We start from the raw sequence: 13506 nt of genomic DNA on the forward strand, positions 1-13506 counted from the left end.
CTATGTGGTATATAAGTGTATGTAAAGATCGTCAGAATCCAATTCCGAACACTTTGGTTTTTCCCGGAAATCCATAAGATACGGAGAGAATTGAGTATAAGGTAACAGAATAAAAAGGATTTAAATTAAAGGATTATAATAGAGGATCATAAAAAGGAATATAATGTATTGAGAAAGGTTAAGGGAACCTAAGTAATAAGATCCCGGGTATGATCCTTCAAACGATAAACGAGAACGAAAGTTAAGCGAACCGTACAACAGATCAGCGGTCATTAGGCAAACGATTAGGAAGTTAATCAAAGGGATTAATGGGAGTGATGTCATCCAACCAATAGAAAGGAGACAAGGAAGGGAGGATGACATCATAAGGGTGACATAAGCATGACATGGAAGGAAGGAGGTGTGGTTGATTTAGGACCACACAAATTCAAGGGCAAGGTGGTAATTTGCTAAATCAAAAACAAAACCAAGCCAACCAACTAGCAAATCATTTCATCAAAAATCAAAAAAAATCAGCCAAGGCATTGTTCTTCATATTAGCTCTCGGCTTTTTGCCTTTTTCAAAGAAAAAAATTTCCAAAATCAAGATCCAAGCATCCTTAATTGGTAAGAAAATTCCCTAACCATCTTTATGCTTAGTTATGGCTATATCATGAGTTTAAGCCATTAATTCTTTCTCTAGCTTCTTCATTTAATCAATGAAGAAGACAATGAATAGTGTTTTCAAGTTTTTAACTTGAACTTTTCTTGTTTTTCTTGAAGATCCAAGCTTCCCTAAGGCTTCTCCAAGCTTATTAAGGCTTCCTAGCTCAACCCACCACTCCAAGGAAGGTATACCATTTTCAAACCCTAGGTTCATATATATTATAAGTGATTTTGATGAGTAGGATGTTATGGTATCTTATTGTTATGATTAGAGTTTGAGGTTTGGTATGGTAGTGAAATGAGATGGTAATTTTGTGGTTTTGATTTAAAGAAACTTAAGTATGATTAAAGTTAGGTTTAAGCATATGTATGAATGATTAAAATTGAATTGGTTGGGATTGTTATGATGTGATAAGGATGGGTGTTTGTTGTGTGTTGGATTTGAGGATGGTTTGTGTTGATTGTGGATAGTTTAAAAAATGGGAAAACGCGTAAACATAGCCGTCGTAACGTCCGATTTTCTTTGGACTGTTTTTGTGCATAGCATTAGGACCCGAGAACCCCCTGCTAAATTGTGACCACTGCCATGTTTAGATAGCTCATGTTACGAGCTTCGTTTTGATATGTAGTTCGTTCGATTCCGATGCACGGTTTAGGAGAAACGACCGTTTCAAGTAACGGCGTTTCGCGAACGAAACTTTTCCCCTCGCCTTACTTTGAAACATAGGTTAAAGACCAAAAAGGGTTAATTAATGCATGAAACATTTATGGTAAGTGTGTTAGGCAGTTGGTAAGACACTCGCGAAGGAATCGCCTTAAAACTCGTAAAGGTTAAATTATTAAAAATGGTGGAGCCGAGGGTACTCGAGTGACTTAAGAGAATCAGTAAGCGCAAAACGAACGTTAGAGTCTGAGTTGGTTAGAGTATAGATTTACAAGTGACTTTGGTTTAATTCCAACTTACTTGTTGTTTATAGGTTACCAGACTCGTCCCGAGCCATTCGTAACCCCCAGTCGCTCAGGCAAGTTTTCTACCCGATATACTGTTGTTGTGATGTAAATATATGTATATGCATTATCTTGTGATAGTGCATGATTGTTATTAGCAAATTTTGCGATATATTGGAGCATGCTGATATGGTATATATGCATGTCTGTTTCGTAATCTGGTTATCTATCTGTTGATTTCAATGCTTATAGTTGCATAATACCTATGCTAGAAATAAGCAAGTAGTTGCGTATACCCTTAGTATAGGGGATAAAAGGTGAACATATTTCTAAACCGGGAGTCGATGTTCCCGAGTATATTATATATATATATATATTTATATATATATGGATATAGTTTTTAAAACTATGGATCGAATAAGGTTTATTCGATACCTTTATTTTACTTAATTGAATATTAATTTGAGTATTCATTCGAGGGCTTATGACTCAGTTTATTTTATTATTTGAATTTATTTGAATATTCATTCGAGGGCTTATGACTCAGTTTATATTATTATTGAATATTACTTGGATATTCATTTGAGGATGTATGACTCCTTTATTTTATGAATATTATTTATAGTATTCATTCGAGGTATTATGACTCCGCTTATTACTTAATAATATTCTTTATTGTATTAAAGAATAAGGTGTCGATAATCAAACTTACTTTTGATTATTCAAATAAAGATATTACTTTCGTATAAGTATATCTTTGATTATTTGCTATTCATTTCAAGTATAAGTTTTAATACTTCTACTTCAATTATTTTATAAAGATTATTCTTTATGGGAATATTATTTAAATAATAATATTCAGACATTTTCTAAATATTCTGGGGACTGATTTACTTCATTAAATCAGCTTCACTCCAAACATTCTTAAAAATGTTTTGCGAGTCTTCAAAATGATTTTTTTAAAAGTTAGAGCGGATCCCAAAACTCATTTTTTTTAAGATCCTCCTTTCGAAGGGGATTTAAATACTCGCTCAAAACCTGAGGGATCCGGCTCTGTGGTGTGTTTTATATTCGCAACAAGGTTGCTGTTTTGATAAATGAATTGATTACTTACCCAACACTCGGGAAGTAAAATTCTTGGAACAAGTTAATCCATTAACAGGCATCGCCTGGGAAATATCGGTGAGTTCTCCTTTCCAAATAGATACGACTTCTTGGTGGAGCCGTATCAACAAGTTTCTACTTGGGGAAAGTGGGGACAAGCTTTACGTTTCAGAGTCATGGATTTCATCTGAACTAGGAGTGGCGTAAGTGGCCGAGTAGCGCCGGCCCAGCCTTATTATATTGGCCCAAATGGCCTGGAAGTTCCGCTAAGGCGGTCCATTCCTTAGGAGTTCAGTGTTCGGTTGACAAGTAAATCCGACAGGTTCTCCTCTACATGTAGAAAATGGTGGGGTTGTACTACTACGACTGATCATCGTAAGTGGTCTTCCTGGCGCGGCAAACTCCCGTAATGAGTTCATCATCCAATTGGATAATTTCTGCAACACTACCCAGAGCACTTCGATAGAAAGGCTACGGTTGGGCGATTGTTGAGTGTTGGCAGGGTCAAGTTTTCAAAATGATGTTTACATCAAATGAAGTATCTCGTAACTTCATTTTATTTTGATAATATTTTAAAGATTTAATCTATTCAAATCTTGCCTTATAGTCTCATCTATGTGATGAACTTTTGAAGCTAACTATAACTTGAACGGTGGTAGTTCAAGTAGTATTTGGGAAAGATATAAGTATATTGGGGTATCTTGTAACTTCATCTTTTAAACTTATATCTAATTAATAATTGTCTTATGAATGACAAAGATTTTCAGAAAAACGTTGAGACAAGGTTAGATATATGAGATCACCTTGCAACGATATTTTTTTTATACAGTTATACACTGGGACTTTGTGTATATTGTGCATGGAAGAGGACTTCCAATATTTTGAAAAGTATATATGTATATATATATATACTGAATATTTTGCGACTTCATCGCATTAAGATATCAACTTGGTTCATTTCTTTTGACCAAGACTTTCATGAGTACTATGAGAAGGCTCATATATTGTTAATCATTATACATATTATTTTGGTGGGCTTGCTGCTCACCCTTGCTTTCTTCTTTCATCACACAACAACAGTTAGGAAAGATGACCAGACTCCAGCAGACCCAGCGCAAGCGCGTGGAAAGCGTTCCGCGTCTTCCCGTTGATGTCGTAGCTGCTATAGCTGCAGAGGTAGATCTATTGTAGACTAGACCATCTGCTTTTGAGAATCAATTATGTATAATTATAACTTGTGGCAGATAATGGCAATTAACTGTAAATTTATCAAGTAATCGTTTTGGGTTGTAATAACTTTTAAATTGTGGATTCAAAGACTTGTACTTATTTGAATTTCATCTCTGAGACTATAACGGGTTGTGGTGTATGTTTGTGTGGGGTCACAGCATAAGGTTGGTTATTATTAATTAAGTGAAGTGATATTGTGGAAAGAAAGACCGTGACGACCCGGATCCCCGACCCCGGATCTGGGGGTGTTACAAATTATATTACCACAGAAAGTAATATAATTACAGGACTTACAGAAACATAAAAAGTACTTACAGGAGTCTCGTACTTCATGTTCAACTCGTCATTTAATCCAAATGAATCACAATATCCTTGTCCTCATCCTAAAAATATTTTAAAGGTCAAATTAAAATAATGTCAGAATCAAAAAATGCAATTATTAAGTATATATACTACTGGACTGATTGATAAAGACCTAAGATCATGTCTTATAAGCAGATTTATTTTGTAACTAGACTCATTTAAACTATCAGGGGTATCAAATCAGATTCGTATATACCTCTTTAGATTTTTTCAGGCCATACAATTCGCGCACCCAATCTGCTCCGCACAACAATACTTCAATTATTTCGGGCTTCAAACATGAGCGGTGCGGTTTAATTACTCTACTACCAGCGCTGAATGTAGATTCTGAAGCCACAGTGCTAATAGGAATGCTCAAAATATCGGATGCCATTTTGGACAAAATAGGAAATTTTGCAGAGTTTCCCACCACGCTAGGATGTCAAATTTAGAACTTGGAACAATAATTTTCTCACTCAAGTACTCCTCAAGTTCTGACTTTGTGGGTTCAACAATACCTCCACTTTCTCGAATAAAACTCTCGTAATCATTTATTCCTTTAGGTGTTTCCCTTTGTTCATTCATGAAACTTGCATCAGAGGAGGAAATTTCACTTGATTCATTTCTTTCCTTATTAGCATCTCTGTCTTCCCTGCAATATTCTACATACAAATCATGTAAGGCATTTGCTAAATAAGACAAATTTTTATCAGAATCACCAGCAATTGGATAAAGCGTAGGAAAGAAAAAGGCTGGAAGTTTCATTTTAAATCGTGGAACCATGACTGCACCAATTGACATTATCAAGTTCATTTCCCCCAGTATTTCTCAAACTTCAGCTCCATTTTTCGCGCCATCTCTCGAATATGCATATTTGGATCAATTGCCTTTTTGTCTATTATCTACTTAACCCTCCTTATTCAGATAAAAACATATTTGAAGTAGAATATTGTGTTCCAGAAACAACTTTCGTGACGTCTGAAAAAACTGTAAGGCATATGTCATAGCATATTTGTATATTCGAGGATTTAACTCAACTCAAATAAGAATGTAATAAGTAAATAGTGGATCTACCGTCAAAGAGATCTCACAGAGTAACATCTGTCAGAGGATTCAGAAACAAGGTTCATCTACAGACTTGTGGAATTAATTCACTGGAAGAAGTTCAAGAAATTGATCATGCCTCAGTGATATAAATCAAGATTGTGGATTTAATCAAGTGACAGAGATCTCGTCAGGGTATCAGATAATTACAACGATTTAATCTGAAGAAAATCAAAGTATCAAAGTCAAGACATGAAGAAACGTCACGGAAGTTAGTCACTCATGAACCAGACAGTACATCGAGTGTCAACATTGAAGTGGTGGAAATTGATTCATATATTTCAGTGATTTTCAGAAGATTCACAGAAGAATGGGTGCTGTTGAAGACTAGAATTAATTCTCTATTAATTAATTAAGTCATCTAATTTAATTAAGAAAATAAATTATATCTGCGAAGAATAATTTATTTATTAATTGAATTAATTGATTAATTAATTCTGAATTAATTTTAGGAATTTTCAGAATTTAAATTGGATTAAAATTCATTTAAATTCAACAAGACAAACTGATTGTACTAATATGACAATCGGTATGACAATTGATAGTCATACCGAAAGTCATGCCAGTACAAACAATTGTCTTGCCGAAAGTTACACTGGGAGGTGGATAGTCTTGCTAGTTCATTCTGATAGTCTTGCTAGTTCATTTGATAGTCCTACCGATTGTCTTGCTGAGCTCAGGATTGTCATTCCAGTTCATTCTATTCGGTTGTTTGATTAAAAAAAAGCAGAAGCAGAACACATTAAAAATATCCAACAACACAGAAGTCAAGAACAAAGCAGAAAAGAAAAACAAGAAGCAATATTTCATCTTTTCATCTGCATACTTCAAGATTAAATTTCTAGATTGTAAAGTTAAATCCAATCCACTAGAAATCTTTATCTTGCTCTCGTGTAACAATCTAGCGGATCAAAATCCCTAGAACTTAATCTCAAATCGCGTTTAGCATTTGATTCTAATTATTACAAAAATAGAAAAAGTTCATGTCGAATTTATTCTAAATTTGTGATAATTAATTTGAGATTAATTCCTTGTAATCGATACAGTTGTTGTAACACCTTTCAAGTTTAATAATATTTTTATTTAACTTGAATTTTGTTTCATATTTTTTATTCCGCATTTATTCAATTATTCGGTACTGTTTGTATTCAACCCCCCCTTATACAAACACATTAGGACCTAACAATTGGTATCAGAGCCTTCTGATTAACGAACAAATCAAGATCCTAGACTTTTGTGATTTTTCAACTCCTTGAATTTTTATTTATTCAAAAATTCATAATGACTTCACAAAAAGTTGGAACCGTTAAAATTCCACTATTTGATAAAGAAAATTATATCATGTGGAAGAAGAAGATGCTCTTATTTTTACAAGTTGCAAATCCCAAATATCTGAACTTGTTAAAGAAGGGTCCAACAACTCCAATGGTTATTGAACCAGAGGTGATAGTAGATGATGTTGTGATTACCAAAGCTAGAACCTATCCAAAAGAGCCTGAGAATTTTTCTCCTGCTGAAAAAGAAGAAGCCTCCTTGGATGCCAGCCTTCAATTAATATTAATTGATTCCCTTGATCCCTTGATGAACAAACATGTGATGAACTGTAAAAATTCCAAGCACATGTGGGAAACTATTGAGGTGATTAATGAAGGCACATAGGAAGTTAGGGAGAACAAGTTGGAGATCCTAACCTCTGAGTATGAATATTTTAAATCAAATCTAGGAGAAGGAATTAGTGAAGTGTTTGAGAGGTACAATGCGTTGATCAACAACCTGAACATAAATGGGAAATATTATTCAATCAGGGAGGTCAACAAAAAGTTCCTTTTAACACTGTCAACTCATCTTGAACATAGAATCACTGCCATTAGAGAAGCTAGAGATCTGAGTGAGATTTCTTTGGATAGACTCTATGGTGTGTTGAAAACCTATGAGTTGGAGCAGATTCAGCAAAAGGAAGTCTACGGGAAAGATAGAATGGTCAACAACAACAACAATCTCAACAGTCGGAGAGAATGGTACAGTTTTCCAAGGCTGAGGAAAATGTGTTAGTAGCAGAATATGATCCTCCTACTACAAATCAATCAAGTGATGATTTTTATTCCTTGGAAGAGCTGGAGCAATTGGAAGATGAGTCAATGGCCCAAATTGTCAAAAGATTCTCCAATGTCAGATTCAAGAGGAATCCCAAGCTTAAGTACAAGTCCAACTACAACAAATTCCAGAAAGGTGGATCTTCATCCTCTAACATCAGCAGTGGTGGATACAAAATAGGGATGGTTGATCGGAGCACCATTAGATGCTATAACTGCAATGAGTTGGGACACTTTGCCACAGAATGTAGGAAGCCAAAGCAAGTAAGAAAAAACTCTGAAAGGGCTTATCTGGCAAAGGGAAGAAGCTGGGATGATACTGACAGTGAAGGTGAAGAAGAAGGAAATCTTGCTCTTATGGCTATTGATGGAAAAGCTTCATCGTCAAGAATAGAGGTAAAACTTTCTGATGCTGAAATGGTTTATCATCTAAGAGGTAACTTAGATTGTGCACGTCGTGATAATGAACTGTTAAGTTTACAGATCACAGACCTTGAGAAAGAGGTCAATGAATTAAGACTTGTGCACATTAATCAAGACAAATTAAAAGAACAAGTATCTTTTCTAGAGAATAGAGTTGACTGTTATAGAAAACTCGAAACTATTCTCAAAGACAAGATCACCGGTCTTGAGACTAAGGTTAGAGCCTACTTCAATTCTTGTTCAAAGGCTAAAGAGTTCTACAGTAAGCAAGCTGTTAATAAAACATCTGGAATAGGTTATGATTACAGTGTTGCTATTGGAGAATTAGGCATAAACTCCCCTCCTCATGTATGTTTTAAAGGGAGGGAAGTACCACATGTGCTTAAGGGTGTTGATGAACCCCTCTATAAGCCATCAATTGCTGAACCATTTGATGCGACCTCTTCTGTTATTCAAGAAGAAATACGTGCTGAGGATCATGCTAATGAGAAGATTGTTTCCAAGTCAAGTGAGTCGAAAGTTCCAGTCAAAGTTGTGAAAGCAACTAAGACTAACTCAGACACATATGAGTTGGATAACAAAAATGCCATCTCTACCATGCATAAATTGCCTGCTATTAATCACTCTCATAAAGCATGTAGTGTTGCTAATTGTATGTCTTGTGCTTTTAAATTGATGTATGCTTATTTTAATGGTAAGCATGTTTCTAGTGATAAGACTACTCCTCGTCAGCATGTGAATAATAGAAAGCATGATAGGTCTAAGACTGCTAGTCCTTCTAAGGCTAGAAAGGAGACATTTGTGCCTAAGCCTAAACAGAAATTTGTTAAGGCTATTTACAAGGTCAAATATTCAGTCATTGAGGATGTTAAGACCATTAAAATTAAAAATGTTGTTTTGCCTGACAAAGGACAATTCTACAAGTATGCCGGGCCCAACCAAGTTTGGGTTCCGAAGAAGGTCTAATCCATTTGAAGTGCAGGGCAGTATACAGGTGTAACCGGTAGTGTGGATTCTTGACAAGTGGATCATCAAGACATATGACCGGAGATAGAGAACTGCTATCAAATGTGGATTGAGAAAGCTGGCCCAATGGTTACCTTTGGAGATAACAGCAAAGGTTTATCTGAGGGATATGGCTGTTTGCAAGCTGGGAATGTTATCATTATAATTTTGTATATTGTGCTAGGTTATTATCAGGAAGCAGTATCCAACATATAGCACCAGTGACGAGACTTGGGAATATTACAACATATCAAGCACCTGCTGCACATTACACTTGGAATTGAACTCTAGTAAGATGTGTACAAGTGTACTCCTGTTCGGTGAGTCAAAAGAGGAAGTCAGTGTACCACAGTTCATGGACTTTGCAGTTGCAGATCTATTGGACTATGCAATCTCTTCTTCACAATCTCACTTCAGGTTGGTATGAACTAGTATACTGCTCAAGCAATCGTCAAGGACATGGTATGGCACTCTAACTGCAGTTACAGTTTTATATGAATAAGTAGAGTCGTCATATTAATAACTATCTTATCACTAGGCACAAACATATTGTTTTATATGTGCAGTGGTATATTGATAATGCTATCATTGAACTCAAACTTCTTTCTACATTAGTGATTTCTTATTTCATGTAAAATCTTTTGAAATCACTATTGTAAATCATTTTCTCTCTATTGCCATATGTTCTGTGATACAGGTTCATTCTCCAATGACTTTCTTTCATTGACAGTCATGAGGTTGAAAACCCAGAACGTCTATCCCAGACTGTAAAGACAAACACATAAACAAAACCAACCAACACTCTCTTACCACTAAATGTAGTATGAATGAGCGTGAGGGAGATAGTGCCTTAGTGTACCACATAAGGAAGGTTCTGTAGTCAACCCAGTAGCTCTGTCTCCTACATAGATGAGTAGTATTTAAACCGAGACAACTGATAGCCCCCATACATCTTCTCAAAAAGATGTAATGGCTGAAAAGGCACAAAAACAGTTACTAGATTCATTCTCTCAACAGGGTGCGTCTATTAAAATTTGCATGTCGGCCAAGGTATCCTATGTAGTGTCACCACCTCAAATATAAACAATTCTTAATGCACAAGGAAAGGTTACACACACAAAGGATGAGTTGACGGAAACAAGAGTTTCGACCATTTTAAGGTCAGATTCGATTGTTTAAGGTTCGTTAATGGACCAATTGCCTTTACAGGTGTTAGGAGAGGATACTGATCCAAAAGCCATATGTCAGTGGTCAGTGTCTACCTCCCCAGGCTTAAATCCCCTGGATGCATCTGCGGATAGTGGATCTGACATAGGTGCAGATCGGCAACTTGTTGACAATGATTCAGATATTACCTGATGAGTCACAAGGAAATGTCTTCACAAACATTAGAAGGGAACTTTGATCTTTATGCTAAATTCGTTGGATCATTGTTTACCTTCCCAGAATTCAAATCTGGAACCCTAAAAGGGAAACTAGCAACTTGTAGATTATGACTCAGATTCATCTGACGAGTTTAACAAGGATGGGGATTTGTGAACTCCCATTGCACCACCTGTGACCTCCTTAAGGATGGCTAAGGTGATTTTCCTTGCAGGTACAGCTGATTTTTGGAGCTATGAGTGGAGTGATACACTTGTGAGAATGAGTGTAAACACGAGTGGAGAGAAGAGTGAAACACATGTGAGGTACACTAAAACAGAATCACACACTCACAGTGAGGAAGAAAGAGAAATTTCTTGTTATTTCTTTTCCAACCAAGTAAAATATGAGAACTCCTTCAGACGACGGCATACATTCCTTCTTTAAGGGGGAGATAAAAGCTTAAGTAATAGTTTGGAGGATTCCTCAACTAAGGGGGAGAAATAGCAGGGAGGAAGAAAAAGATCCTACATATACACTACACCACACCATTGTTGTTTGTAACTACGAATCCTATTGTACGGGAGAGGTGGTAAACACAAGGTGATTTTCTAGTAAGGGAAGAAACTGTTTTCTAAAAGGGGAGTACCATTGGTTTTTATCTGCGGATCCTATTGTACGGGAGAGGTGGTAAACGAAGGTGATCTTCTTTAATCAGTTGATTCTCATAGGGGGAGAAGCAAGAGAGATATGGGCTTCTCAACAAAAAATGTGGTTGTACAAATGAAGATGAAACTACTTGAAGATATGTTCAGTCTAGAGGAACATCTATTTGGAATCTGGAAAATGTTAAATCTAGTCCAGAACTTTTCTGCTATTTACTTTGCATTTCTGTTTATATCTTTTTCTTATTTGTTAGTTGAGTTATCCTCTAGGTATTTGTGTGTTATTGTCTAACAAACAAATAGGTGGAGATTGTAAGGCATATGTCATAGCCTATTTGTATATTCGAGGATTTAACTCAACTCAAATAAGAATGTAATAAGTAAATAGTGGATCAACCGTCAAAGAGATCTCACAGAGTAACATCTGTCAGAGGATTCAGAAATAAGGTTCATCTACAGACTTGAGGAATTAATTCACTGGAAGAAGTTCAAGAAATTGATCATGCCTCAGTGATATAAATCAAGATTGTGGATTTAATCAAGTGACAGAGATCTCGTCAGGGTATCAGATAATTACAGGGATTTAATCTGAAGAAAATCAAAGTATCAAAGTCAAGACATGAAGAAACGTCACGGAAGTTAGTCACTCATGAACCAGACAGTACATCATGTGTCAACATTGAAGTGGTGGAAATTGATTCATATATTTCAGTGATTTTCAGAAGATTTGCAGAAGAATGAGTGATGTTGAAGACTAGAATTAATTCTCTATTAATTAATTAAGTCATCTAATTTAATTAAGAAAATAAATTATATATGCGAAGAATAATTTATTTATTAATTGAATTAATTGATTAATTAATTCTGAATTAATTTTAGGAATTTTCAGAATTTAAATTGGATTAAAATTCATTTAAATTCAACAAGACAAACTGATTGTACTAATATGACAATCGGTATGACAATTGATAGTCATACCAAAAGTCATACTAGTACAAACAATTGTCTTGCCGAAAGTTATACTGGGAGGTGGATAGTCTTGCTAGTTCATTCTGATAGTCTTGCTAGTTCATTTGATAGTCCTACCGATTGTCTTGCTGAGCTCAGGATTGTCATTCCAGTTCATTCTAATTGGTTGTTTGATTAAAAAGAAGCAGAAGCAGAACACATTAAAAATATCCAACAACACAGAAGTCAAGAACAAAGCAGAAAAGAAAAACAAGAAGCAATATTTCATCTTTTCATCTGCATACTTCAAGATTAAATTTCTAGATTGTAAAGTTAAATCCAATCCACTAGAAATCTTTATCTTGCTCTTGTGTAACAATCTAGCGGATCAAAATCCCTAGAACTTAATCTCAAATCGCGTTTATCATTTGATTCTAATTATTCCAAAAATAGAAAAAGTTCATGTCAAATTTATTCTAAATTTGTGATAATTAATTTGAGATTAATTCCTTGTAATCGATATAGTTGTTGTAACACCTTTCAAGTTTAATAATATTTTTATTTAACTTGAATTTTGTTTCATATTTTTTATTCCGCATTTATTCGATTATTCGGTACTGTTTGTATTCAACCCCCCCTTCTACAAATATATTGGGACCTAACAAAAACTTCAAGAAATGAACACACACCTACAACTCTTTCCCAGTCATCTGGACTTGAGATACTCCTTAAACCCCTGATCAGATGTGCTATACACGAGAAATGCATCTCTGAACTCGATCGCACATGACATCATATTATATGTCGAGTTCCAGCGAGTTGAAACATCCAAAATCAGTTTCTTACATTTCAGACCTAAGGACATTGAAATTTCAGCAAACTTAATCCTACGACTTTCAGAGGCTGCTATATACTTAACCCCATCCCTGACTTTATCAACTATTTCTTTGGTTGGTTCTAACCCATCCTGGACACATAGGTTCAATATGTGTGCACAACAACGTGCATGAAACATTTTCCCCTCAATTGATAATACCCTTCTAAAACTAAAAGTTTGCTTAAGATATCGTAAAGCAACGTCATTTGCAGCAACATTATCGACGGTTAACGTCCCAATTTTATCAATTATTCCCAGTTCATTCAAACATTTGAACAAAGCTTCTGAAATTATAAATCCAGTATGCGGGGGAGGCACATTACAAAAATTCAGAACCCTCATATTAAGATTCCAATCAGAATCGATCCAATGACCGGTGACAACCATATAACCAAGTTTCTGATGTGAGGAAGTCCACATATCGGTTGTAATAATAATCTTTCTAACAGATTTGAACAATTCTCTTAACTTACTTTTCTCAATTTCGTAAGTACTAATACAATCCTTTTTAACAACATGCCTAGTAATTTTATGCCAGTAAGAGGTGGCTATTCTCATTACCTTTTCAAACATAAAGCTTTCTGCATGCCTAAATGGAAGTTCATTTACCAAAATATAATGAGAAACTATTTTTTCTCATTTCAGCATGATCATATTTAAAAGTGCCAAGTGTTACCTCAGATGATACCGCATCGCTCGGTTGAAACTATAGTGTTGCTTGATTTGTTTGCCCATGTTCCCTCAAACATTTATCCACGTG

The 13506-nt window shown here is 35.4% G+C and overlaps 1 protein-coding gene across 1 annotated transcript; it reads right to left on the reverse strand.

The window, feature by feature from the left end:
- Positions 1-12575: 12575 nt before the first annotated feature.
- Positions 12576-13439, reverse strand: LOC141685691 (zinc finger BED domain-containing protein RICESLEEPER 2-like). Its single transcript, XM_074490781.1, has 2 exons — positions 13423-13439; positions 12576-13335 (listed from the first exon to the last, which is right to left on the reverse strand). The coding sequence occupies exons 1-2, from the start codon at positions 13437-13439 to the stop codon at positions 12576-12578; spliced, it is 777 nt and encodes a 258-aa protein (XP_074346882.1).
- Positions 13440-13506: the final 67 nt, after the last annotated feature.

The sequence above is a fragment of the Apium graveolens genome, chromosome 9 (assembly GCF_009905375.1).
Source record: "Apium graveolens cultivar Ventura chromosome 9, ASM990537v1, whole genome shotgun sequence".
NCBI classification, from domain to species: Eukaryota; Viridiplantae; Streptophyta; class Magnoliopsida; order Apiales; family Apiaceae; genus Apium; species Apium graveolens.